The sequence below is a fragment of the Xylocopa sonorina genome, chromosome 9 (assembly GCF_050948175.1).
Source record: "Xylocopa sonorina isolate GNS202 chromosome 9, iyXylSono1_principal, whole genome shotgun sequence".
Taxonomy (NCBI): domain Eukaryota; kingdom Metazoa; phylum Arthropoda; class Insecta; order Hymenoptera; family Apidae; genus Xylocopa; species Xylocopa sonorina.
This window is the reverse complement of record NC_135201.1, coordinates 8609041-8633396: the sequence shown is the minus strand read 5'-3', so window position 1 is coordinate 8633396 and position 24356 is coordinate 8609041. Positions and strand designations below refer to the sequence as shown.

General features: G+C 36.1%; 5 protein-coding genes and 1 long non-coding RNA gene across 15 annotated transcripts; 5 read left to right on the top strand and 1 right to left on the bottom strand.

Annotated features, from left to right (window-relative positions):
• The first annotated feature begins 2205 nt into the window (after positions 1-2205).
• Positions 2206-9164, top strand: LOC143427738 (uncharacterized). The gene is made up of 5 exons (XM_076902146.1): positions 2206-2652; positions 3107-3174; positions 3275-4297; positions 4454-4783; positions 4931-9164. The coding sequence occupies exons 1-5, from the start codon at positions 2241-2243 to the stop codon at positions 7400-7402; spliced, it is 4305 nt and encodes a 1434-aa protein (XP_076758261.1). The 5' UTR covers positions 2206-2240; the 3' UTR covers positions 7403-9164.
• A 1507-nt stretch (positions 9165-10671) lies between these two features.
• On the top strand, positions 10672-12273 carry LOC143426831 (uncharacterized). The gene is made up of 2 exons (XM_076900501.1): positions 10672-11104; positions 11807-12273. Exons 1-2 carry the CDS (start codon positions 10754-10756, stop codon positions 12206-12208), a joined length of 753 nt encoding a protein of 250 aa, XP_076756616.1. The 5' UTR covers positions 10672-10753; the 3' UTR covers positions 12209-12273.
• Positions 12274-12919: 646 nt separating this feature from the next.
• LOC143427419 (dnaJ homolog l(2)tid, mitochondrial) lies at positions 12920-16506 on the top strand. Of its 2 annotated transcripts, XM_076901554.1 has the most exons (6): positions 12920-13151; positions 13532-13989; positions 14094-14357; positions 14603-15047; positions 15509-15638; positions 15938-16075. In XM_076901554.1, exons 1-5 carry the CDS (start codon positions 12935-12937, stop codon positions 15625-15627), a joined length of 1503 nt encoding a protein of 500 aa, XP_076757669.1. In that variant the 5' UTR covers positions 12920-12934; the 3' UTR covers positions 15628-15638; positions 15938-16075. The 2 variants fall into 2 exon arrangements, with proteins under 2 accessions (XP_076757669.1, XP_076757670.1); XM_076901555.1 differs by lacking the exon at positions 15509-15638 and having other exon boundaries at positions 12928-13151; positions 15938-16506.
• Positions 16507-16681: 175 nt separating this feature from the next.
• Positions 16682-22800, bottom strand: LOC143427420 (uncharacterized). Of its 6 annotated transcripts, XM_076901559.1 has the most exons (7): positions 22680-22800; positions 21585-21860; positions 19917-20207; positions 18252-18491; positions 17737-18069; positions 17408-17638; positions 16686-17231 (listed from the first exon to the last, which is right to left on the bottom strand). In XM_076901559.1, the coding sequence occupies exons 3-7, from the start codon at positions 20086-20088 to the stop codon at positions 16975-16977; spliced, it is 1233 nt and encodes a 410-aa protein (XP_076757674.1). In that variant the 5' UTR covers positions 20089-20207; positions 21585-21860; positions 22680-22800; the 3' UTR covers positions 16686-16974. The 6 variants fall into 6 exon arrangements, with proteins under 6 accessions (XP_076757672.1, XP_076757675.1, XP_076757674.1 ...); XM_076901558.1 differs by lacking the exons at positions 21585-21860; positions 22680-22800 and adding an exon at positions 21181-21321; XM_076901557.1 differs by lacking the exons at positions 21585-21860; positions 22680-22800 and having other exon boundaries at positions 16682-17150; positions 19917-20411.
• LOC143427423 (uncharacterized) lies at positions 18847-19793 on the top strand. 3 transcript variants are annotated; one of them, XR_013102311.1, is made up of 3 exons: positions 18853-18958; positions 19064-19261; positions 19679-19793. It is a non-coding gene; the product is annotated as an uncharacterized LOC143427423 (long non-coding RNA). The 3 variants fall into 3 exon arrangements; XR_013102313.1 differs by lacking the exon at positions 19064-19261 and having other exon boundaries at positions 18847-18958; positions 19679-19789; XR_013102312.1 differs by lacking the exon at positions 19679-19793 and having other exon boundaries at positions 19064-19264.
• On the top strand, positions 21326-23270 carry LOC143427422 (beta-1,4-glucuronyltransferase 1). Of its 2 annotated transcripts, none has more exons than XM_076901562.1 (4): positions 21326-21874; positions 22145-22533; positions 22646-22847; positions 22998-23270. In XM_076901562.1, the coding sequence occupies exons 1-4, from the start codon at positions 21326-21328 to the stop codon at positions 23208-23210; spliced, it is 1353 nt and encodes a 450-aa protein (XP_076757677.1). In that variant the 3' UTR covers positions 23211-23270. The 2 variants fall into 2 exon arrangements, with proteins under 2 accessions (XP_076757677.1, XP_076757678.1); XM_076901563.1 differs by having other exon boundaries at positions 23056-23222.
• Positions 23271-24356: the final 1086 nt, after the last annotated feature.

Genomic DNA, 24356 nt, shown 5'->3' with positions numbered 1-24356 from the left:
GCTATAATAAAGAGCACCGGTATAGGTCGCTGAAGGCCACGCGTACATCTATCATACGTTTGTGTTTAGCATCCAGGGTTGCTGATCTCTTAGGAATAGATGAAGTTCGTGAATGATAGAAAAATCGATTCGTTCAAAGATTTATTTGCAAAACATCAATTTCTTTATTTATTGTCTTATCTTTTGAAAGATCAATTTATCATTGTACAAGAATCAGTCTTACAAAAAAAGTCTGACCAATTTCGGTATCCCTAACTTAGATATATGACACGTCGGCGATGAACAGATTCTAGCTTCTCAAAACAGCTAGAGGGGAACGTGGCTTTGAGAGTCCCACATTGGTGCCTTTTACTATGATATAGTAAACAAAAAAATTATATTTTTTTTTATTAAAGCAGATGCTTCTGCATAATGATACAATGTGTACATTTTTTCACCTATATATATATATATTTAGCAAATTCAAATTATCCAATAATTATGGACCACTGCGATTATAATTGTGAAGGATTTACTGATTGTTTCGCACTCGCAATATTAACCCTTACAACTCTAATTATTTTTCTAATATACCTTTTAATTTGTAAATAAAAAAGCAAAAGTGTTCCACGCGTTTATTTGAGAATTATTGTAAAACTTGCAATGCATGATGTACAGTATAAAATATATTTTTCATAGCAGCAGATAGGATATTGCTTATCACATTGAAATCTGCATGGAGAGACTTACTTGTTCCTGTACATGCGAGAAGAAACATTTCAATGAGTAAATCTATGCGTTCAGTTGACAATAAATATTGTTAAGTAGGTTAATATAATTTAATTATTATTACTTGTTGCACAATTGTTTACATTACAATTTGATTATATGTAACAATGATACTGCAAAAATGTAAATGATTGGGTTTCGATGTGATAAGAACAAAAAATTTAGTCAGATAAAACTGTAAGATTTAAACGTTGTATTCACTATTTATTGTTCTGAATATAAATGAATAAGTTAAATTTTATTTCGCTTCTATATATGTAACTGTCTTTTTTTTTTTTTAAATTAAGTATTATTTAGCGAATTCATAAGTATATATTGATTTGAGAGTGATAGAAAAATGTATAAGTTGTTAGGGTTAATTTTAATATTATGCGGGAAAAAATATTAAAAAGGAAAAAAAGTAATATATTAAGCATCGTTGTGCATAATTCAGATAGTATATTTTTTCTTTTGTTATTCGACTGAACATTATGGACATGATGAGAATGGGCTTGCAAAGTCAAGTTAGAATCAATTAAAAGAAGTAATTACATAACTAATATTGTACTTTATAGTTTTATATCAAAATTGAAATAAGAAATGATAACAATATTGTAATAATAATAATGATGATAATGTATTCATAATAAAATGAACAGATTTCTAAAAAAAACAGAAGAATGTTACAAAACGTTCTAAATAAATCTATACAAGACTGTAAGATTATTAAATTAATTTTGGTTTTGTTATCTACATTCATAATCGTTAGGAAAGAAAACTCTTTGAACTTTTTATTTTCCAAATTACATTTTATCCTACGTATTATAAAACTAAATTTTACATTGTTCGTTATTGTATTTCAACTAAATTGTGAATTATACGATTATATTAAATCAATATCCATTGATATATAAAATATATCAGCATTGCCATGGAATGTACAGTTTCAAAGAGAACAAGTATTTATTTGTCAACATTATAGAGTTATAACACGTATACAGCGTACAATAGATTGCCAATATCTTTGCATCCTGTTTTAAATTCACAATAACTTTAAAAAGAGGCAAAAATCGATTTAAATCGAAGAACGCAAGAGTAGCTTACAAAACTCGAATTATTTGAATTCAAAAGGAGATTTCAAAATTAGCGGTAAAGCTTGATTTATATTGGTTGTGGATGTTTTTAGGATGCATACAGTAAATTTTACATTCAAACGTTTGTTATCACACGATATATATAAAGTAATTGAAAAGCATGGATAAATATACGTATATATATACAGTAATGTGAAATTTACGGAAAAAATAAGATTGAGGATCGAAGATTCCAATGATTAAAAATGTTTAAGGTACCTCTATATCTACTGGTCTTACCCCTACTCTTTATTCGATTCCAGGCGAATAGAATAAGGTCTATTCAAAAGGCGGCTAAGAAATATCCAATCAAATGTTGCGTAGTATCGTTGTGTTCAGGACGTCGGTCAGAGAATCAAGATGGCATCCGAGGCTGGTAAAAGTATCGTGTCAAACGAACCGTGTGATGTAAATAATACGATTCAGCAGGTATTCGAGCCACTGGAAACGGCTACGACCAGTGAAAAAGTGTCGAGGACCACGTGGAATAGTGTTATCAAGGAGACACGCGAATTTACAGACGATTACGGTTTACATTCGGCCAGGACGCCCACGATTTTCTCTACAGCGTCATCGTTTAATACAAACACGGAAGGGAACGAATTACGGAGAAACGTGAATTTCATGAGTTCCTCTGGTGATGTGGAAGAACGTATTCCTTTTAAAATTGCTGTCAGCACTAAATTGCGTACACCATCGTTGGAACTACACAGCATGTCCAATCAAAGGAATGATCTGGATAGTGTCGCCTGTTTTTCTGAACAACCAGACGGTAATAACATTTAACTTCATTTGGTGTCACGCTCGAACCGGTTGGATTTGTTTTATTTGAAAAATGGCACGCTGCGTGCCTGTGCACAATGTGAATCTTATGTTGATATTTATGTTGACAAATCTATTGTTTATAGTTACAAAATAGGCTTTATAAACTTTTCGATTGAAGATTCAACCATGATTGCGGATTGCTTAGTAACTTTAGCTGGTAAATATTGGATGGTAATTATGTTACTCGTTTGGTGCAGCGATGTTTAAGTTATTGATATAGAAAGTATGGTCTCGGAGAATTTAGACCAATGGAATATACTAAGTTTTTACAAGAGTGTAATGATATATATCACTATTATCTTGTGTGCATTTATTTAAGTTAAAGATACTTATTTTAATCTATTGTCAATTGAGTTGAAAAGTTAAGTATATATTATTAAATTAATGTTTGTATATTATAGGGAATCAGGACCACTGTAATAATGAATTAATGAAAACCTTGATAGAACCAGTTCAGCATGCTATTCAGGTATGAGTATTTATCTTTTTTATTTGAAAAACTAAAGTAATACACGATACAACTTATTTGAATCATCGTTAATTCAAGCACGTATTATATTTTTGATTAGGTTGATTCAGGATGTAATAAGGATACAGTCGTATCTGTTGGATTACATACATTACCGACAAAACTAGAAGGGTGTATGAATTTTGAACATGATAATACACCACAGTTAGGTGAAAGTCCTCAGAGTAGCGGTGAAGTGATCAGTAGTCCAAGAAGTCCAGATTATCCACCAAGAGTATCCGATAGTCCGAACAGTCCTAGCACAACATTAGCCAGCATCATGACATCATCGATCACAACTTCAACTGTCGTGATGGATACAGCAAAGTGTGACACAGAGAGTACAAACAACGTCACATCTGCTACTAAAGTTAACAAAAATCTTTCTTATTCTCTTTGCGGGCAGTTAGAGAAATCAAGCGAAGAACAAGTCCATGTTATGCAGATAAAATCAGAAGATGAAGAGAAAACTGATAAAAAGATGGACATAATTCACAGAGAGGTGAAACAGGAGCTTGTTGAAGTCAAGACAGAATTAACAGATCGTCAAGAACAGTTGGGCATAATCAAGTCTGAATGGACCAGTGATAAAATACCTGTGACAATAGCTGGGAGAACAGATGCTGCACTGCCCCACGATGAACCAATGAATTGTATTGGCACCACATCGTCGAGTTCCCATTCTAAATCGTATTCAACTTCGAGAGAGAAGCGAAGCAAAGAACACAGTGAACGACGTTACTGCTCACGATGTTATAAACGCAGTAAAATAAAACGGGCGAGTATCGGTGTCCAATGTAAACGGGATCGTAGTATAGTTTCATTAAGCACTAAATCAGTGTCCCATCCCTCATTCTCGAAATCAACAAACGAAAATCTCAGGTTAAATTTGCAAACAAAGAATTATAAGATGCTTCACAATACACCAGTTAAAAGTGAATTATTAGAAGGCCTAAAGTACAAGAAATTCATTCACATAGAAACCTATCCTAACGGCGGTGCAACTGTTGTGCATATGTATCAAGACGAGATTGATACATTGTCTCACGAACAAATAGAAGAACTAGCTCAAGAATATTTCAAAGTACGTAAATATAAAAACACTGTATGGCTACCGAAAGCTATCGATGAATGTACACTCGTATTTACCACTGAGATGATTTTTCATCAGATTCTACATTTTATTTCTGATACGGTATCAATTTTTTACGAACTAAATAAAGAAATTTCAACATTGTAGGTAGTTTTTGGCGAGGATGAAAATGGTAACGCGTATCATGTTATGGGAATAGTGCATAATGCTGCGGCGTATCTTCCTGATCTTTTGGATTATATGGCAGATAATTATCCCACATTGACTGTTAAAAATGGTGTATTAGGAAGAAGCAGTGATATAGAGACTACAACTATGGTACAGTACAAAGAACAAGTGTGTAAAGCATATAGTAATGGTACTGTTAGATACGGACCTCTCCACCAAATAAGTCTCGTAGGAACTGTCCACGAAGAAGTTGGTGGATATTTCCCAGATCTTCTACAGAAATTGGAAGAGAATCCGTTTTTAAAATTGGTAAGCATTCATTTTCGTCCCCAAAAAATATCAGTTTATCCGAGGATATAATCAGAGGATTATCCGAATGCCCATGCAAGGATCATATCTTCCATCACCTCGATATTTCTAGCATTAACAAATCCTTCGTATGGCTTTCAATTTCAGACTATGCCTTGGGGACCATTATCTGTTGTGAGGATGGATACACCTCAAGAATCGAATGATGGTCCAATTTTGTGGATCAGACCAGGGGAGCAATTAGTACCAACGGCGGATATAAATAAAAGTCCTTACAAAAGACGCAGAACAGGCATTAACGAGTTACGAAATTTACAGTATTTACCACGTCTTAGCGAAGCCCGCGAGTACATGTTCGAAGATCGTACCAAGGCACACGCTGACCACGTTGGACACGGTTTGGACAGAATGACCACAGCAGCGGTTGGTGTATTAAAAGCTATCCACGGTGGACAAGCAACGGAATATAATAGAATCACGAAAGATGTCGTGGCTTTTTATGCTGGTGATTTTCCTGAGCTGGTCGAAAAATTGCAATTGGATCTTCACGAGCCACCGATATCGCAGTGTGTGCAATGGGTCGAGGACGCAAAATTGAATCAATTACGTAGACAGGGTATCCGTTACGCTAGAATAAATTTGTACGATAACGACATCTACTTTTTACCGCGTAATATAATTCATCAGTTCAGAACAGTGTCTGCGGTCTCGAGTATAGCATGGCACGTTAGATTGAAGCAGTATTATCAGGAATCGCAGCATAATTCTAGCGTCAGACATGGACGTGTAGGCAACGAACATCGTATAAAAGAGAAGAAACCGTTGGAGACTGTGAACATAGGCGACGAGCAAAAAGAGAACACAAATCGTCAGCGTGTAGATCAAAAGCATTCGATCGATTCACTCGAGGAGAAAAAGGCAAAAGAAAGGGCCGCAGAGTATCAAGGAAACTTGAAGAAGTCCGATCATCACGGAAAACGTAAAGAGGATCGTAAAAGTAGGGATCACACGAGACACTCTTCCATTTCCAGCAAGAGAAAAATTTCTACGGAGAATAATGATAGTTGTACGGATCTTTTTAGCGGCAAATCTACAAAAACTAATAGTACAACGGAACAAAAACGGAACCGTGAAAAAAGAGACGAGAAAATGACAGAAAGGAGACACGAAGATCATCGTCGATCTAATGAAAAGTCCAGTCATCATTCTCACAGTAGCAGCAGCAGCAGCAGTAGTAGCAGTAGCAGTAGTAGCAGTCATTCTGGGGAGAAGAAGAAATACGACTGTAGTAGTCACAAGTTAGATCACCATCGAAGTCACCATGGTCGATCCAGCGGCAATAACGTATCAAGTAAAGAGACCATTTCAACTGTTACTGAATCAAAACCGCCTAGTAAATTCAGCACCACGGAACCTCTGTCGAAGGAAAGTAAAAGACGATGCTCATCAGACGTGTGCTCGTTGGAGCATGAGAATTCCGAATGTAGTGTCGTCATTTTGGAACAGGATGTGCTGACGCAGCGACAATTCATAGCAACAACGTACGCGACGGAAGTTGTCGACAAGGCTTTAGAAATTGCTATATACAAATCGAAGACTGACGTAGAAGAGGTCTGTCAATCTTTGCGCACCGGTGTAGCAGATGCCTCGAAGGAAGTACTGGAGAAGATTCATAAAGAAAGTTACGAGATCGCTAAACAGAAGTACAAAGAAGAGACGGCAAAGGTAGAACGATATTGTCAATTACTGGAGATGGAAACAACGCTTGCATTCACATCGAAGATGGAATGCGCGACTGAGAACGCGGTAAAAGCGTTAATCGAAATGGCGGAGGATGAAGCTAAGGAAAGGTCGAAAAACGAGAAAGTCTATCCATTAACTACTACCAGCAATACTTCAGAAGAAAGCTCCGTACAAACATCGAAAATTGCTAACTCTTCTTCTTGTTCTTCGATAACGTCTTCGTCACCACTAATAGAAACCGAAGGTCATAGCAGTAACAGTAGAAACGGTAGCAGCGATGAGAATCTATTGAAATTATCATCGGATGTGCACACAGTGCACCCGAAAGCTAAAAGAAAGCATAGAGACGACAAGGAAGGTAGAAATGAACGGCACAAAGACAGAAGAGATCGGGATAGGCGTGACAGAGAGCATAAAAGACATCACCATAGAAGTCCTCAGAGCAGTAAATCTGAGAGTAAGATAGTAAAAGTAAATAGTAAGGAAGATTTGCTGAAAATCAGTTCAGTGCCCAAAAGTTGTCACACGCCCAGTAAAAGTACGGATCGTACGGATAACAAGGATAGTGATAGGAAGTTAGAGAAAAGAAGAGAAGGACACCATAGTCACGGAAGAGACAGACAGAAGAAATCATCGAGCAGTCGTTCATCGAAGGATGACATAGCTTCGAGTCGTTCCCATTCGTCGAGCTCGAACCACAAAAGAAAGTCGAGTTCGTCCGAGGAGTACAAGAAGCCGAAGAAAGCGTGTATCGAAAGGGATGCTGTCGCGACGACAACAGAGCAAAACACTGTTGGTACCACGTTAACACTGATAACAGTGACAACTGTATCTCAGACACCAACAACAACAACAAGTACTGTCGTATCGTCGTGAAAAGGTGACAATTATCTTAAGCTGTAGTACAATCCGCTTACTAGAAATAGTCTGCACAAGGGTCGAGCTTGTACGCCGACAATCTGATATGTGTGGACTCTAACCGATTTGGGTATATAGTAAATTGACAATTGTATATTTGGAATTTTGTTTAGAAATATGAGACGCGTATCAAAATACGGAGGTATAGCAAAACAAAAAGTCCAATAATGTCGTCAAAGTAAAAACAATTGTCACGTTTATACAGAGAGCAGTTAGAAAAACCGTTACTTGGCATGGGCAAACCTAGTGATCCCAAGCGCTCAGTAATGATGCAGCCTGAGTTGAGCGTAGAGAGAGTTATAAAAGAGTGGAAGTACTAGCGTTCTGATTAAGGTTCGTAAAAAGAAGTGCAGGGATCATTTCCCGTCATCAAAGTTTTGCTCCATCGAAATGAAATTTTGCTCATGCCTTTACACCGGATTGAGGAATTTGCCACACATCATCGTTTCTATGCAATTCTACACGCCTTAGTATTAGCAACTACGAAAGTAGTGTTACTGTTTAAAAGCACTTTTTAATATCGAATCGGAAAAGTTATTTTATTATCAGAATCCATGAGCGTCTCATATACAACCGTGAGTGAAAAAAAAAAAGAAGAAGTAAAGGACAGTAAAATGAATATTTATAGAGTAGGTGACCAATACGATATGTACAAACGAAATTTGTACAAATTTGTGATCAGAAATTAGACGGGCAAGTTAGGGTTGTACCATTGTATATAGGTTAATACATTGCTCTATTCGAAGAATTGTGCAGCGAATCTTGTTTAAACTATATACATATGTACATATATATAAGTATGTGTGGAAATTACGTGTACATGTGCGCGTGCGTATGGTTTTATGCATTTGCATATTATGTTTATATACACATGCCGTATACGTGTAATCGTGTACGCACGTGTAGCATGTATTCGCATGTGTATATACACACATATTATATGTATGAATGTATATGTTTATGTATATATGAATATTTGAAAGAGACGATAGAAGTGTAAATTATTTATCATTTCATTGAACATTCTCCATGATTTGGAGGTTTTCGATTTACTTTACAGTATCCCGTTTTCCCTCCGCCCCATTTAAAGAGTTGAACTGAAGAATGGACGCATGTTCTCGACACGATACAAAACAATGATCTTCTGTACGTAAAAGCTAAATGAAATCAGAATTAATGGTACAGAAAAATGAAGATTATATCTAATGTAACGGAATTATAGAATGGGAGACATGTAACGTTCTGCCAATAAGTCTTCGTTAAAAGAAAATTATACGCGCGTTTCCATGTCTCTCAATCACCAAAAAGGAAATCTAATTGTCGTAATATATTGTTGGCAAAACTACCATATGTACTAGGTTTTTCATATTTAAAGAAATTTTATTTATACGACAAAGATGAACTTGTGGATAACAAGCTCGATATATATGTATATTTAGTCTTACTGTGTCGTGTATGTATAATTAATATTTAGTTTAATTAGTAAATAATGATTGATACAGCGAATTGTTGCAAACAACAAATCATAAATACTTTCTGCACTCGGTTAGATGTATAAAAAACTTGCCTGTGTGGTTAAAGTGCCGGTGGATGGCCGTGTAGATTTGTGCATACAGAACACTATTTAAACAGTAGAGACTGTTGTAAGAAATTAATTAATATTCGCTTAAGTTAATATATTCTGTTCTATAAAAAATCATGATTGGCCTATTTAACTTTATTTATGTCTAAAATTATTTATACGCCGTACATATATATATAAATATTGGAATATTTTCAATTTACTATTAGTAGTGGTAAAATCTTAGAGAACAAAAACAAAATTTGTACGATTTTTGTAGATAAAAAGTTATTTCTAATTAAAATCATGAAATTTGAATGCTATAAAATAGTATTCTATTTCAATTAAAAGTTTAATAATCATTATTGCTATAGATATAGTGCATCATTCTGCAACAGGTCTGGACAAACTTTGTTTTACTTAACTTAAAAATTTATTGCTATTTTACATGAAAATCCTTAACTAAAAATGTTAAGTATTTATATAGGTACTTCAACCTCTGCTTTCATTTGCAAGCTTTAAGTTTTCCAGTAAAAGATAAAAAAAACAATATTATATGATATATTTTATAAGACGTGGTTTATATAAAAAATGTAATAAAATCTTCATTAAAGATTAGATAATTTTGAACATTTTCTTTAATTGGTAGAAAAACTTGGAAAATTATTTCATCTTGTAGTTAAAAGCTACAAATCTCAAATATATCATATCGAATATATAGACTTGTCTGCAGACAATTTGTCTATGTATAAAATGTCTGTAGACTGTTTGCAGGTAGTCTTTTATCTATCGTTCACTGACATTGATTGGGTTCAATGAAAGATAAGATATAATCTGCAACTAAACTTATATTATTTCGTAATGTATTCTTCCATAGTCTTATTTTCCTCTTTAATTGTACGAACGTTTATAATTCTAATTGTATTGCTATTTCAGAACTTTAGTTGTTTGTGGTATCATCTTACATGTATTAACATATGAATAATAATATCAATAGTATTTCTACATCCGTTGTTACTAAAAAAACATGAATGGACAAATTATATTCGTCGTAATGCATTAAATTCACGCACGATAATATTAAATGTAACAATAACTTGTTCGAAATAAGATTCTCTTAGCCTTGTTTAACTATAGAAATATTTTTTACACGTTTATACTTTGTAACGACATACATGTGTACATTATTGCATATCTACATTAACATTGCGTTATTTCTTTTTTTTTATATTGGGAAATCCTCATGGATCCTGATCCCTGACGGAAGGGATCGACAATACCGGAGTTTCCGGTCCCTACGACGGAGGCTATTTTGCTGTTTAGAAGAGAGACTAGAAACATTGTCGAATATATTCGATCATCCCTAACGCAGATCTCGCTCAAGAAAACAAGAGAGGAAAGAGGTAGAAAGTGACTTTATATACGGCGGTAACTAACGTGTTAGATGACACCGAGAATTTCAGGACTTAAAACGTACCACGAGTTACGCGGCGCCATCTGGAACCAGTTAGATCGAGCCACTTCCTATTCGATCGCCATTATTTATCTATAGACATCGTTGCACATTTGTATAGCGTGGCAGAATCAATGCTCCCAAGTTGTACACATCCACAGACATTGTCTGCAGACATGTATCCGCATACAAGGGGGGCCGTACGCGGAGAGTCAGTCTTCTGTATCCCATTGAGAGATACAGTCTCTGAAGATAAGGTATATCATTCACGGAAGATCGTATCCGTACGAGCAACATGTGGTCGAACAGCAGAGTTTTGTTATTTATCGAAGATCTGCAAAAGAATGAGTGCTTGTGGAACAGAAAAGATGAGCACTACAGCAATCATAGCAAAAAAATCGAGTCGTTGGAATACTTGTCGAAAAAGTATGAACTGAACATTAACGAAGTAGAGAAAAAGATACGCAATTTAAAATGCCAATTCCGTAGAGAATATAAGAAACTGTCGAATTCGAACAGATGCGGATCGAGTAAAGCGTCGTGGTTCGGATACGAGCCGTTGTTATTTTTATTACCAGAAGTTGAATCTAGTGGAAGCCGGTGCCCTCGACGCGAGAAACAATCTTCACTGTACGATCAGATCGAAGTAAGTGTACTTTTCGTCGGTAACTTTATTATTTATGAATTAGCTATTTTACTTTTGCGTAGAAGAGGGGAAAGAGCAACATTAAGTATTCATTCGTATCCATTTTGTTAAAAGTACAAGGCAAGAGCTCTATGTAATTTAGAATTGTAAATTCGTTCGAGACACAACTATCTGACACCGATTTCTGTATTATATAAACATTTACGCAGACACAAGTCCGCGCAGTCGGTGATCCACATGACGATACGTAGAAGAAATCGTCTATGTCCCGAAGTAAGGGTTTTTTTTACTAACTCTTTACCTTCGCAGCACATGTTCTTTGTTCGAATGGCCCTAACATACGTTATGTAGTTATCAGTAATGAGTACTATGTGATAAGTTCACCCGTGATGGCGTAAGAGCGAACCTTTTTCATATCGCTATCTCGTTCGATCTTGATACTTATATTTCTTTTACTGTATAAAAAAAAGTGTGCTTACTTCACCACTGTGACCAATTCTGAATGCACGCACAAAAAGTATTATTTTGATATATCTTAAATGCTGTTGTTACGGCCGCTAACGTATAGACATTGTATCTCGATGATTTGGTAACGCACAAACACAAACCGAACCATTAGACGACGTTCACTTTACTATATCGAAACAGTTGCGTGGTGTTGATAAACTGATATCAAATGTATTGACATTTTGTTTATAATAGGAAAGCAGTGTTCCGGAAGAACTTTCGGTCAGTGGTATCCAATCTTCTCGCGAAGAAACAACCAAGGGGGAGACTCCAGGGCCAAATGTAGCATATAGGAGGTCCAGTGTATTATTTCGAAAATCACAAGCAAACGATGCTAAGAATTGGGCACTAAACGATGCCACTAATGAAACAGAAGCATTGAAATGTATGAAGACATTGATAGAAGCTATCTCAAAACGAGACGAGTTTTCCGTTTATGGGGAACACATTGCAAACAAATTGCGGAACAGTAGGAAAAGCCACAGGGAAATCGCCATAGCCCAAAATCATATCGATCGAATATGTTTCAATTTGATAATGGGGACGTACTGCGAAGAAAGCGGTAGACACGCTGCTGTCTTCGAAGTCGGAAAATAAAAAGCGATTACGATGTCGCCTTCGTCTGATCTGATCTAGACACCAATATAGTAGGAAAAGGTTATAAAAAAAGTTCATATCAACATTTTTCAACTTATCCTCCGATCGGCTGCTCGGACTTTGCCTAGATCGGGATTCGAACCATAAATCTTCCGCTTCGCCAAGCGACTGCTGTAACTATAAGTTATCCAGAGAACGATTCTTCTTCTTATACGTATACATGAACAACGGACGGCGCTGAATCACCTTACAATATCTTTTAGGTGTTAAATGTACATATTAATATGAACATAAATGTATATTTTTAAAGCTGTTTTGTAAATATTCTAAACACTTTACATATTAAAAGATATTATTAAGGTGTTTGTGAAAATTTATATATATATGTATATACACACATATATTTCTATACATATAGTTATTCGTTTTTCAAGGTTTACATATGAGAACGAGTCTTTTTCTTTATTTTACGTGAGAATTTTTTAACGAAAATTGTCAATAATTTTTTTACTAGCATTAATTTGTTGTGCGATTTTTTCACGCGATTTATGTATCTGTGGCTTTCACGAAAGATAAGAGAAATTCTTTAATTACTCTTTTGCTTATTAACTGAATGTTATTGATATAAAAGATGTTATCAAGTATTATGTACTGATGCACATACCATGCATATATTATTTGTATGTATAGCGTGTACATATCTAGAAAGTACACTTTAATTTCGACATGTCACGTGATACAGCGGCCATGCGTCTCTTATGCAACATGGCGACCGGCAAGGGGCTAGCAATCGTTTTCCGACCAAAGGCTATTAGTTTAATCAATAATAGTAAATTAAGTAAATTGTCTTGCAGCATTGTGCAAAATTGTAGCACATGTCACCGATCTATTACAACAGTAGTATTAGATGTCGGCAACTGGACCTCAAAGAAAACAGGAAAATGTAATGCATACGTTTGATCGTGAAAAACATAGATTACATCACGCTATTTTAATGTCGCGCGTTTTGTTAGCGTATTTAAGTGTGCTCCGGTATTTCGTGAACATCTTTTCTTTTGCCTTGTACATATCAGCGGGAATGTCTCCTCTTGTTATGCGAAATTTTAACGAGTAGATTTCGAAATCGAAAAGTAACCTAACATTCTGTGGCACATGCTTTCTATCTTTATACGTTATTTATAATAACATCGAAGTGTATATTCTCATAATTTGAACTTCACTTCGAGTTCGGTAACATTGGAAATTTATGAATGTGTCGTAACAACTTTTGTATAAAAACAAATTTACTCACGTTTTAATGAATCTTTTCAAATATAATTACAGGTACGATAGGTAATTTAACGCAAATTCAAAGGGGAATACATGTAACACACAAACTGCTAAAGCGTAATTATTACGAGATACTGGGAGTCTCTAAGAATGCTTCAGCAAAGGATATTAAAAAAGCTTACTATCAGCTTGCCAAAAAGTATCATCCGGATACAAACAAAGGTGATCCTAATGCAAGTAAAAAATTTCAAGAAGTTTCGGAAGCGTACGAAGTGTTGAGCGATGAGACCAAGAGAAAAGAATATGACACATGGGGATCAACGTCAGAACAAATGGGAATGGGACAAGGTAGTGGAGGTGGTCACACAAAGGACTTTGGCGGTAGCTGGCAATTTAGGTCAACGGTCAACCCAGAAGAATTATTTAGGAAAATATTTGGCGATGCTGGATTTCAAAATATTGTTTTTGATGATTTTGGGGAATCAAAGTATGGTTTCGGAGCATCTGAAGAGGTGTGTTGCACAACTGTTTTGAAGGCACAATGTGTTTAGTATGTGTACTCGAGTACACATTTTTGTACATAAATCAATTATAAATTTTACTTTTATTTTTCCAGGTTGTTATGAATTTAACGTTTGCCCAAGCTGCCAGAGGAGTGGATAAAGAAATTCAGTTAAATATAGTAGATACTTGTCCTAAATGTTTAGGCTCACGATGTGATACAGGAACGAAAGCAGTTAAGTGCCACTATTGTAATGGAACTGGTATGGAAACGATTAGCACTGGTCCTTTCGTCATGCGTTCTACTTGCCGTTATTGCCACGGTACCAGAATGTACATTAAATATCCATGTACTGAATGCACTGGAAAAGGACAATCGGTAAAAAAACTTTAATATTAATTAACCCTATTACAGACAAGAGTGGTTGAACCTTATTTTGATTGATTCTGCGATCACAGGGTATTTTCACTTGTACTATATAATATATATATATTTGTAATGTGTTTTCGAGCACATTGAAAAGTTTTAGAGTGTCTGTAAATGGGTTAAAAAATATAGTAAATTTATTTAATTTGAATAAATGTATAAATATAATAACTGTTTTATATAAAATGCTTCAACAGCTGCAACGTAAAAAAGTAATAGTCCCAGTCCCAGCTGGTATTGAAGACGGTCAAACAATTCGGATGAGTGTTGGTAATAAAGAAGTGTTTATAACATTCCGCGTGGAAAAATCGAAATATTTCCGAAGAGATGGTCCAGACATTCACACGGATGCTAGAATTTCGTTGTCACAAGCCATACTTGGCGGTGCAATTAGAATAGAGGGTGTTTACGAGGATCATACTGTACAGATTCGCCCTGGTACTTCGTCCCATTCTACAATTCGACTTAACGGTAAAGGAATGAAAAAGGTGAATGGCACAGGATATGGAGATCATTATGTCCAAATACAAATTGTCGTACCCACAAAATTAAATGACAAACAGTTGGCATTAATACAAGCTTACGCTGAACTAGAAGATGACACACCTGGAAGTATACATGGCATAACATACAAAACAGATGGTAAGGATAAACGTGACAAATCATGATAGCGAAGATTACATGATTATGTTACAATACATATAGTACAGGAAGTCTAATATATTTTCATGATACCATTCATTATTATTATTTTTTAGTAAATCAAACTTAGTTTATTACACGATATCAAAGTTATAAATATTTCGAATGGGATTTCTTAAATAATCTTTAACTTTCTCAAAGATGCACTAGATTAGACTTGTGTGTCGCTTGAGTTTTCTTACGTGTACCTGCCCTTGCTAATTAAATAAACGATGTAAAAATTTCAAAGTGCGTTTTATTAGTATTTCATAATAATAGAGTAAATATTTGTAACAGATATATGCATATAAAAAAAGGATATTAACAAACTCAGTTGGATTAAATTTATTGTCTGAATTTTGTTATATCTACTTTTATATTAAATTCTTTTGTCCTGAGATTGTGCACACTTCTTTTGGCAGGTTCGAAGGTAAAAACTCAAGCGAGACAGAGTTCGCAGAAAGATGAAAATGATGAAAATGATGAAAGTGATAAAAGTGATGGTCTACTTAGTAAAATCAAGAAAGCTATATTTGGATAAACTGGTAACTGGTGAGTGAACTGTCAGGAGGAAACAGAAGCATAAAGTACAGCAAAGTTTTCATAATCTTGTTACACAATATAACAGTCGCGCTGTAGTTACATCATTCAGTGATATTCATTACTGTAAGTTTGTAAAGCAGGTCTATTGCTCTTTTTCATTGAAAGTTAAAGTTATGTCCATCATTTTTATATTGCATAGCCGTAACTTAACACCCGTAGTATCCGAGTTAAGGATTGTAAGGGATATGATAATTTACCTTCATTGATTATTCTGAAGATTACTATATTTATTATTACTGTATTTATAGGAACTAAACGAAGTTATACTGGCCCCTTGAATTTAGTGGAATCTATACGGATAGCATTAGGTGATGAAAACGTTTCTGATGCAACCTCTTCTGATCCTGAAGGCCCAGGAGATAAACCATTAAATAATGATCGAATAAAAAGCAGCAGTCCGAGTAACGACGACATTGACGCAATGAGAAGACGAAAAGTGTCTTAAAGATTTAATTTAGAATATTCAACATTTTTGAATGACAAGGAGATTAGTCATTCATAGAAATAAATAAAATGCAAATATGTAACAGTTTAAAACATAACTCTCGTATAAAAGGATCTGATACGTTTCGACATTATAAATGTTACTCACATTTAAAGCAAACTATAACTGCAACTCATTGTTGGTTTTTTTTTGTTACAAATACAATTATATATTAGCACTATTGCTTAATTGATTCATATACAGACTATTGTTGGTGGACTGTCACAAACAGAATCTATACATAAACGAAATTAATAGTTACCGAAGTATCAGGTTTAATAGTTGATATCTATATTAATTGTGTAATAAATTACGCAAACCGTCATAATTTTACTTATGTCATCCTTCTTATGTTGTCCTACTTATATTAACCATCACATTTCTTATTGTGCTATCCTCTATTTCAATTCCATATTATGCCTTTTAATTTTAATTTTCTACATGTTTAATCCGAATGAATGATATTCTATATATAATTTAATTTTATCATTAAATTATAATTAAAATATTTCAAATATTTTCATAATATACATATTTAAAAATTATGGATATATGTATTAACACTAGGAATACTAACTATAACTATATGTATAGATTTGAAAAAGTTCAATGTAACAACTTATCTTATCTTGTTTCTAAATGACATATTCTTCGTTCTACTTTTGGTTTTTGCACGCTGCTTAACAATTCTGTATTCCTAAGGTTAATGTACATTTATGTATAACGTGACGGTTTGCATACACATATATACGACGTCTTTATCTCATACATTGTATGCACATAAAATGTTTGTCTAAAATATTAAGCTTCGATTAGTAAACCATATTTAAGACCAATGTTGGTCAAGCTTTGGGTAGCTGATACGCGTAGTACCGCAACCGCAAACGCGATAACAGTGACCACACCTTCCAAGTAAAGACCGTATAGTATTCTTACGTAGCCAACTATCGTTGAAAGGCTACCCGCAGCCGTAAAGTCTAAAGGAAACAGAACACTTGCTGCAATCGGTCTAGATCTGGCTACTCCGAAACATAGAATGCCCAGTAGATAGTAACTAGCTATAATTAAAAACCGTACAGTCATTTTAATTATAATTCTACACCTATAGAGTTGAACTAAATTGTTCATAGATTTTTTGACTAATGTTACCGACAATTTTCTTAACAGTGCGATGAAATACAAGATTAGCTACAAGAACTTAATGTTCTACAGTAATATATGCTTTTATAATTACCTACGCAAACGAAGGGTACCCATTTGACCCACTTGGGTACCGGCGCCAAATATTTTACGTCTCTTTGATCATAGTCAACAAACTTTCTGGATATAGCGTACCTCTGCAATCGCACTGCTAACAAAAGACCAAGATTCATAACTAAAAGAAAATGTGCAGGTATTCCAATTGCTGCAAAAATAACGGCTACTGTTCGGCCAGCTGTTGTTCGCGGAACCGGTGCACCAAAACCTACCAGTCGAAACAAACGAGAGCCATGTAAGAGAAACGTGAAACTTTGTTATCCTTCACCTTTATTTTATATTTTATTTTTTAGAAAATTAAATTACCAAGCGTGGTGAGAAGTGAGAGAGCGAAAAGAATGCAACCAGAGTATGTCCAAAGCTGACCGCCGCCTCCATTTTCACCATATCCGGTACTAACCGCCATCAACAGCAGCTGTTCGTGTTTTGCTACATAATGCTGCACTTTATTGCTCCAAAGCGGTTCTAGGTCCTCTTCCTTTTCCGTACGCAACTGCCTCAGTTCCGTTGCTAAACCGACCGACAAGTCCCTCTGCATGTTTTTTAATATTACAACTTGATCACGTTCTCGTGGACCTTCGGTGGCACAAAAGGCCAGAGCACCCACAATAGTCCAAATTATGAGTAACCATAACAATCCTATGATATAAATAAACCATGTTAAATTTACGTTTTCGAATCAATTGAAATTAATTAATTTATCTTTTTTATTAAAAATATCGAAGACGACTTATTTGAAGTTACTTTATTATTCTGATGTTACTTTTGCGATTGATTTACAGAACAAATATATGAAAAACAAGATGTGAATTAATTTTCACCGAATAAAGAGAGCGACAGTCGTCCCAGGAATCTGATATGCTTCCATACTTTAGAAAATCCTTTTACGTTTGCCGAATCTACAGCCTCCTCTTGAACGATATCTTTAATGGATGGTAAAACTCTAAGTCGCAACGGTAGTCCAACTATCGTTTGAATAGCGACAGATTTCGTTAATTTTTCGATGTCTACGACGGTCTTACATCCCGGAGAAATTTCTTCCGAAATAGTTGTAGGTGTACCTAATTGTTTAAAGATAATAGAAAGATTCAATTATTACTATTACACTTCTCAAATAGATGTTAATAATCAGTTTATTACAAACGTAAAAATGTTTTAGAATTGTATCATTATAATAACATGTATATACAGTGACTACAAGAGTACATATTCAAATTTACGTGTACAGTAATGGTGGATGTAATTATAGGTATAAGCAATCACATAGTCATAAGAAAACTGAATTTAGTAAGTTTAATATCGAGTAAAACTTCAGCTTCAATAAACGAAGCTTCGATGAATGAAGTTTTGTTCGAAGATCATCGAAGAAGATAAGAATCGAGATGCTCGGTATTACTTTGAATGGAAGAAAGCAAGCTGAATGCAAAGAAGATAAAATTTGAACGCCTCGTTTGTTTATATCAGAGCTCTAACTGTCCAGTTACTTATGTACGCGAAATATTCATATTTTGGAAATCCGGATCTGATCGTGAGTACATACTTACTCGTGTAAAGAGATCCGGATCCGGATTTCTTTTGTTTCTTTGTAACCAACATAACCTTTGAAGACGTCATCAGTTATTACCATCCGCAGGTAATAGTGGTTATATCGTTGAATCTCTATATTAAATATAAAAATACAAGGAAAGTCCGGGTCCGGAAACTTGACCAAATCACATGCACAGATAATAAGAGCTCTAGCGCTAGTACATCCGGTATTTGAATCTGAACCAAGGAAATATTTCAGGCAATAAAGAGGGATATTTTCATAATTAGCGCTACATAAAAGCGGGTAAGATATGTATTTAATTTCAAAATCATATTTCTTTGTTGGAAGAAATGTCTTGTGTTTAGCGATACAGTGTCTATTTAGGTTTAATTCCTTATTTCGAAGTCTATACCATACTTTTCCGCCATACTATCCATATTTGCCTAACGTATCGATTCGTTTCCCTTTAACGTGTTATTATTAATGTATGAAGAAGTAATACGAGCGGTAAAGTTATACTTTAAGTCGAGTACACGTGTATGTACTTAGTTTATAAATAGCCTTGAAGGTAAAAGGATGGGAAGATTTAATTCTTGCCGTGGATAGTACAACCGTTTAAAAGGTTACTTCATTTTTTACCAAATATATCCAAGTTATATCAACTGTCCACGTTCTCATTAATATTAGGTACAATTAACCGCCATCTATTATTAATTGAAGGAAACGTACACGTGACATAGCTGCAGCTGGACCAAAATGGAAAGGATAATTAAAATATCGTGTATCATCCGGGACATACCTTAAACTACCTTACAGGTATTGTAACAAAACGTAAACGTAAAACATTCAAAAAACATTCTGGAGACATTTTGTAATACATTGCAGAGATACCTTTAAAACATCAAATAGGACATTGCAGAATACAAAATAAAAAGGCTGATACAGAAATTGATCATACCAACTGCGCAAACTACATCATCATCGTCCTCGCTTTCCTCATTCCTCTGTCGTTCCGTCATTTTTATGCGGAATTCAGTAACACGATGCTGGATTTGATCCTTCGACTTGGGGTATACTAAGTTCCTACGGATGGAATGTCGTATCTTCTGAATACCAACCGCCTTACGCATTTTTGTACCGACATGTTGTTTAGGAGAATACGTAGCAGCGGGCAACAGAACAGGTGTCAAGTTCACAACGTCTGCCACATCACTAACAGGCGTCGCTACACCCTCTAGGGTTGGCGGTGCTGGAAAAAGGGGCACGTCCATGGATGAATGCCAAGGTTCCTTCGATTATAAATTGCAACGCGATCACAGGGGTTCCCCTCCTCGAAGCTATCCGTTTATTTTTGTATCAAGAGTACAAAAATATCATAGACGCTTCTTTTTTTACATAAGGAACCGCTTGTGATCGTATCGTTTTATATTTTCCACTTTTCATTGACTCTGTTGTCGCCGTGTACCGTCGTATATTGGAATGTTTAACGCATCGTCATTTCCTTTTCAGGTTTATTGTTTATAAGTAGAGAATAGAGATAGATACGACTGCGTTCAATGTTAGAAGTCAACAACGATAGTAAAGTTCAGAGGATACTTTCCAGTAACAAATAAAAACGTCTTCTTTTTAAATGTAATGTATTATATAGATATCCGATCTTTGAACTGAAGACAACGTTGTATACAATCGAAACTGCACGTGTAGTAAAAAGTAATTCACGTATCACAGGCGATCAAGAGCAAGGAACAACGTAAAGTTCATAAAGTCGAGCTCTGATATTCTAAAATCAACTGATCCGTGCAGCACTTAGATCAATTTCGGGACTACTGACTCCCGTAGAATTGAATTTCAATAGGTTTGGCGCATTGCATGTTACCAGAAGAAGGTATAGTAGCATAAGCGGCTTCCCATCGGCACACTAAAATTAGAACATAGCCTTGGGATCAATCACGAGGATATTAGGTGCGATTCATCGCAAAACAAAATTCGTCGCTTTCCCTTCAATCGAAGATATTGAACTAAAACAGTCAGGTATCCTTACTCTACTACTCTCAACGAACACAATAACAATCGTAAATCTGAATGCCTCTTACAGACGTCCGGAAACTCGGATATTCCGGAAAGCTATTCGCAAATACAACATCGCGGGTTGGATCCAGTTGCTCTCTTCATTTGAACAGCGATTTCTGTCCTCGTAAGTTTGAAATTCCATGAAACCGCACCGAACGTAGGCACGCCTGCGCCATATCGATCCTAAACCAACGGTCCTGCATTCCCGCACAGGAAACAGCAGTGCACAACGTACGTATCCACTGCTCCAATGAACTGAACACGCTCGTAATATGGAAAATCGTTTCTATCACGAAGATGCGTTGCTCCGGTCGAAGGTTCCTGATCTGGTTGTGCCTGACGGTCCTCCTAGTCCTTCTCGCACGCGTTCTGCTTAATCGTGTATTCTACTTACCGATTCTGATAATCAGCACCGACGACGTTGTAATACCTGTGAAGAGCCATCCGAGTACTCAGCAAGACGCGCAGGTCGAGGCACCCGCCTTCGCGGCGGGCATGCATATGGCGGGGCTGCAACCTGGGGACAAAAGGTTTTGCAGATGGTACCATGGCCTACCGGATGTCCTTTCGTATCCTGCGTCCAAAGTGACATGGAGCCCGGAAATCGGTGAGAAGAGCCCCTACAGAGTTCTACCGTTCGTATTGCGCGGAACCGAGGAGGGGGACAAGTTGCCCCAGGTGACCCTCTGCACGCACGCCACTGCGGACCAGGTCTACGGAATCGTGGAATTGGCCCGGAGATGGGAGGGCCCGTTAAGTCTAGCCGTTTTCACGCCAGGCCTCGACGCTGGTATCGCCGTTGCTCTCCTCGATCGGGCCTGCCGTTGCGAACCTGAAATGTACAAGGTTTCCCTATGCACTCGCTCTCAAAGTGGATGATTAGCTTCTTAATCGTGATCGAACGAGCCCTGCGCGCGTCGAGACGTATCGAGATTGAAAATTGTTCTTTAACGTTGGTAAAAATCAAGTAAAGTGGAGAAAATGGAATAGAGAACTCTCGTTGTTTTAACGACTATGATTCCTCTTAATTGTACTTGATATATACATATGTCTACATGAAATTAGTGAAATGCTAGACACGCCACGGTACACGTTTTAATACAGAATCCTTCGTAGGTTTCCGTTCACTTTATATTTCCCGCTGGCCGCCCGCCAGCTTTGGGACAGATTATTCAAGCCCAAGGTGATTGTGCCGCGTCCGACCTCCAAAAAGGAGATGTTGAAACGGAAAGGAAACAAAGGAGCATGACTTATCCTATCAATGTGGCTAGAAACGTGGCGAGAATGCAAGCGAACACCACTCGCGTTCTGGTAACAGACATTGAGCTACTACCCAGCAAGAAATTGGCCTCTGGTTTTATGGGGATCGTGCACGGGAGGCCGCCAAAAACTGGAGTCGTCTTCGTGGTGCCAGTGTTCGAAATAGAATCGAACGAGCCACCACCTTTAACGAAGAAGGAATTGCTTTTAGCGACTAAAGCCGGCGTAGCTGTGTATTTTCATAGGTTCGTGCAGACGAATGCAACGATTCAGGCCAATTTCGTGTACAATCACGCAATAATGTTATTTGAATTTTTTATATATTATACTAATCGTAGAAAATTCTTGTTTCTTTAGGTATCTTTGCTCACATTGCCAAAGGTTTCCTCACCTCACTAGATGGTTACTTAGACCTGATCCTGGTAAAGTGAAACCACTTATTATCACGAAACGAGAATATCCACATCACAGATGGGAGCCAGTGTACATTGGGACACGAAATGATCCATACTATGCCGAGGAAATGTCTTGGGAAGGCAAGCAAGACAAAATGAGTCAGGTATTACACATCTGTCCCTCTCTCGCTTACATTCTTTGTGATCATTGATAAGTTTGATTTCACGATGTGCATTGTGCACGCTACAATTGTTAACAATAAGTATAGAAAATATCTGTATTGTGTTAACTTTCGTTTCGTAATCTTTCGCAGATGTTCGAGATGTGTCTTTTAAACTATCGACTAGTGATACTCGACGGTGCCTTTTTAGTCCATACACCTGGCATTAAACGGCGGGCCAAGAAAATAGACGTGACGAGGCAGGAGTTTTTTAAACCCCACGAGAAAAGAAATGCTCGTATCTACCAGCGTATCATTAAACATTTATTAAAACGATATCCTTCTAATCGTAAATGCGCCCGATAATATTTTCTGATAGCACGATTCAGTACTCGAAGCGACGGTTTTGTTGTTGGAATTAAATAAACTATTCGAGAGATGCACAGGATTATCGCGCTATTTCACCAACATTATTACACATATCGTGCGAGTACATTTTTTAGTAGTACCTCTATCCAGTGTATAAATCATTGCCTAACAGGTTTAAAGATCGCACGAGAATTGAATGGAAGCATCTACTTATACGTTTATTTTTATAAGACTGCTGTCGCGTAGAAACGTCATAGTAACGATAAATATTTGTGATCAATCGTGAAAAATGCGAACACACTTCCTCATTAAAGTGTTTCTGGAATATGATATGCATAATTTAAGATATTTAAATAGTTGATACTTGCTATTTCCAGAATTCTGTTCGCGTGTAATATTTTATGCTAAACTACAAATAACACGTTTACGTATTGCTTTATACAAATGTAAATTCATCATTCGTGCTTACACAACAACAATTATTAACGTGCAGACAGCGGTAGCGTTAACAGATATCAGAGATTAAACAAAATCCACTATATCTCGTATGTTAAATTAACTTCATTGCGATCTGATTTAAAGTTACATAAACCTAAACTTAGTTTCGTTCTGGCCCTAAAAGTCGTGTCAACTCGCGCTCCATTCGCTTGAGTAACGATTGTTTATATCAGAGCTAAACAAAATATAATTAAAAACGCATTCTTTGATCAGCTGCCAGTGTTATATTGAAGAAAGAACGCGTTCGTTCGCATCGAGAAAAATGCATTTACATTTCTTCTGAATATTGTTTTATTTGTGCGCAGTTAAGAGTTCTCGAAAAAAAAAAAAAAGAAGCCACGTTTTTCTACTCTCGAGCATCGAGTACAATCAGAATAAAAACAGCATTGCAGATTACGTAACGAGATAAATAGAAAAAAAAAACAAGATGCGCGAGAGTCTATAGTTACGCGACAACAGCTTAGCCGCTAAAGGCGAAGGAGAGAGAGAGAGAGAAAAGCATCGACCTTGCGGATATTAATTCCCTAATATAATAATTACGTTTCTACTCGAGTCATCGTTTCTGTTTAGTACAACACTGCGATTACACGGACTCGATTAGTACAAATTAAAATCAGGGTTCAACGATTAGCTGGTAAAAGGCAG

Bases quoted from the DNA above. Each gene is read 5' to 3' on its own strand.
- LOC143427419 (XM_076901555.1), top strand. From the start codon at position 12,935: ATGTCACGTGATACAGCGGCCATGCGTCTCTTATGCAACATGGCGACC. The intron at 13,152-13,531 runs GTAATGCATACG...ATATAATTACAG, and splicing joins CTCAAAGAAAACAGGAAAAT to GTACGATAGGTAATTTAACG. The intron at 14,358-14,602 runs GTAAAAAAACTT...ATGCTTCAACAG, and splicing joins GCACTGGAAAAGGACAATCG to CTGCAACGTAAAAAAGTAAT.
- LOC143426831 (XM_076900501.1), top strand. From the start codon at position 10,754: ATGTGGTCGAACAGCAGAGTTTTGTTATTTATCGAAGATCTGCAAAAG. The intron at 11,105-11,806 runs GTAAGTGTACTT...TGTTTATAATAG, and splicing joins CACTGTACGATCAGATCGAA to GAAAGCAGTGTTCCGGAAGA.
- LOC143427738 (XM_076902146.1), top strand. From the start codon at position 2,241: ATGGCATCCGAGGCTGGTAAAAGTATCGTGTCAAACGAACCGTGTGAT. The intron at 4,298-4,453 runs GTACGTAAATAT...TCAACATTGTAG, and splicing joins TAGCTCAAGAATATTTCAAA to GTAGTTTTTGGCGAGGATGA. The intron at 4,784-4,930 runs GTAAGCATTCAT...TTTCAATTTCAG, and splicing joins AGAATCCGTTTTTAAAATTG to ACTATGCCTTGGGGACCATT.
- LOC143427422 (XM_076901562.1), top strand. From the start codon at position 21,326: ATGCGTTGCTCCGGTCGAAGGTTCCTGATCTGGTTGTGCCTGACGGTC. The intron at 21,875-22,144 runs GTTTCCCTATGC...AATCCTTCGTAG, and splicing joins GCGAACCTGAAATGTACAAG to GTTTCCGTTCACTTTATATT. The intron at 22,534-22,645 runs GTTCGTGCAGAC...TTGTTTCTTTAG, and splicing joins GTAGCTGTGTATTTTCATAG to GTATCTTTGCTCACATTGCC.
- LOC143427420 (XM_076901556.1), bottom strand. From the start codon at position 20,229: ATGGACGTGCCCCTTTTTCCAGCACCGCCAACCCTAGAGGGTGTAGCG. The intron at 17,639-17,736 runs GTAATTTAATTT...TTCGACTGGTAG, and splicing joins CTCACTTCTCACCACGCTTG to GTTTTGGTGCACCGGTTCCG. The intron at 17,232-17,407 runs GTAATTATAAAA...TTTTAATTATAG, and splicing joins GGTACCCTTCGTTTGCGTAG to CTAGTTACTATCTACTGGGC.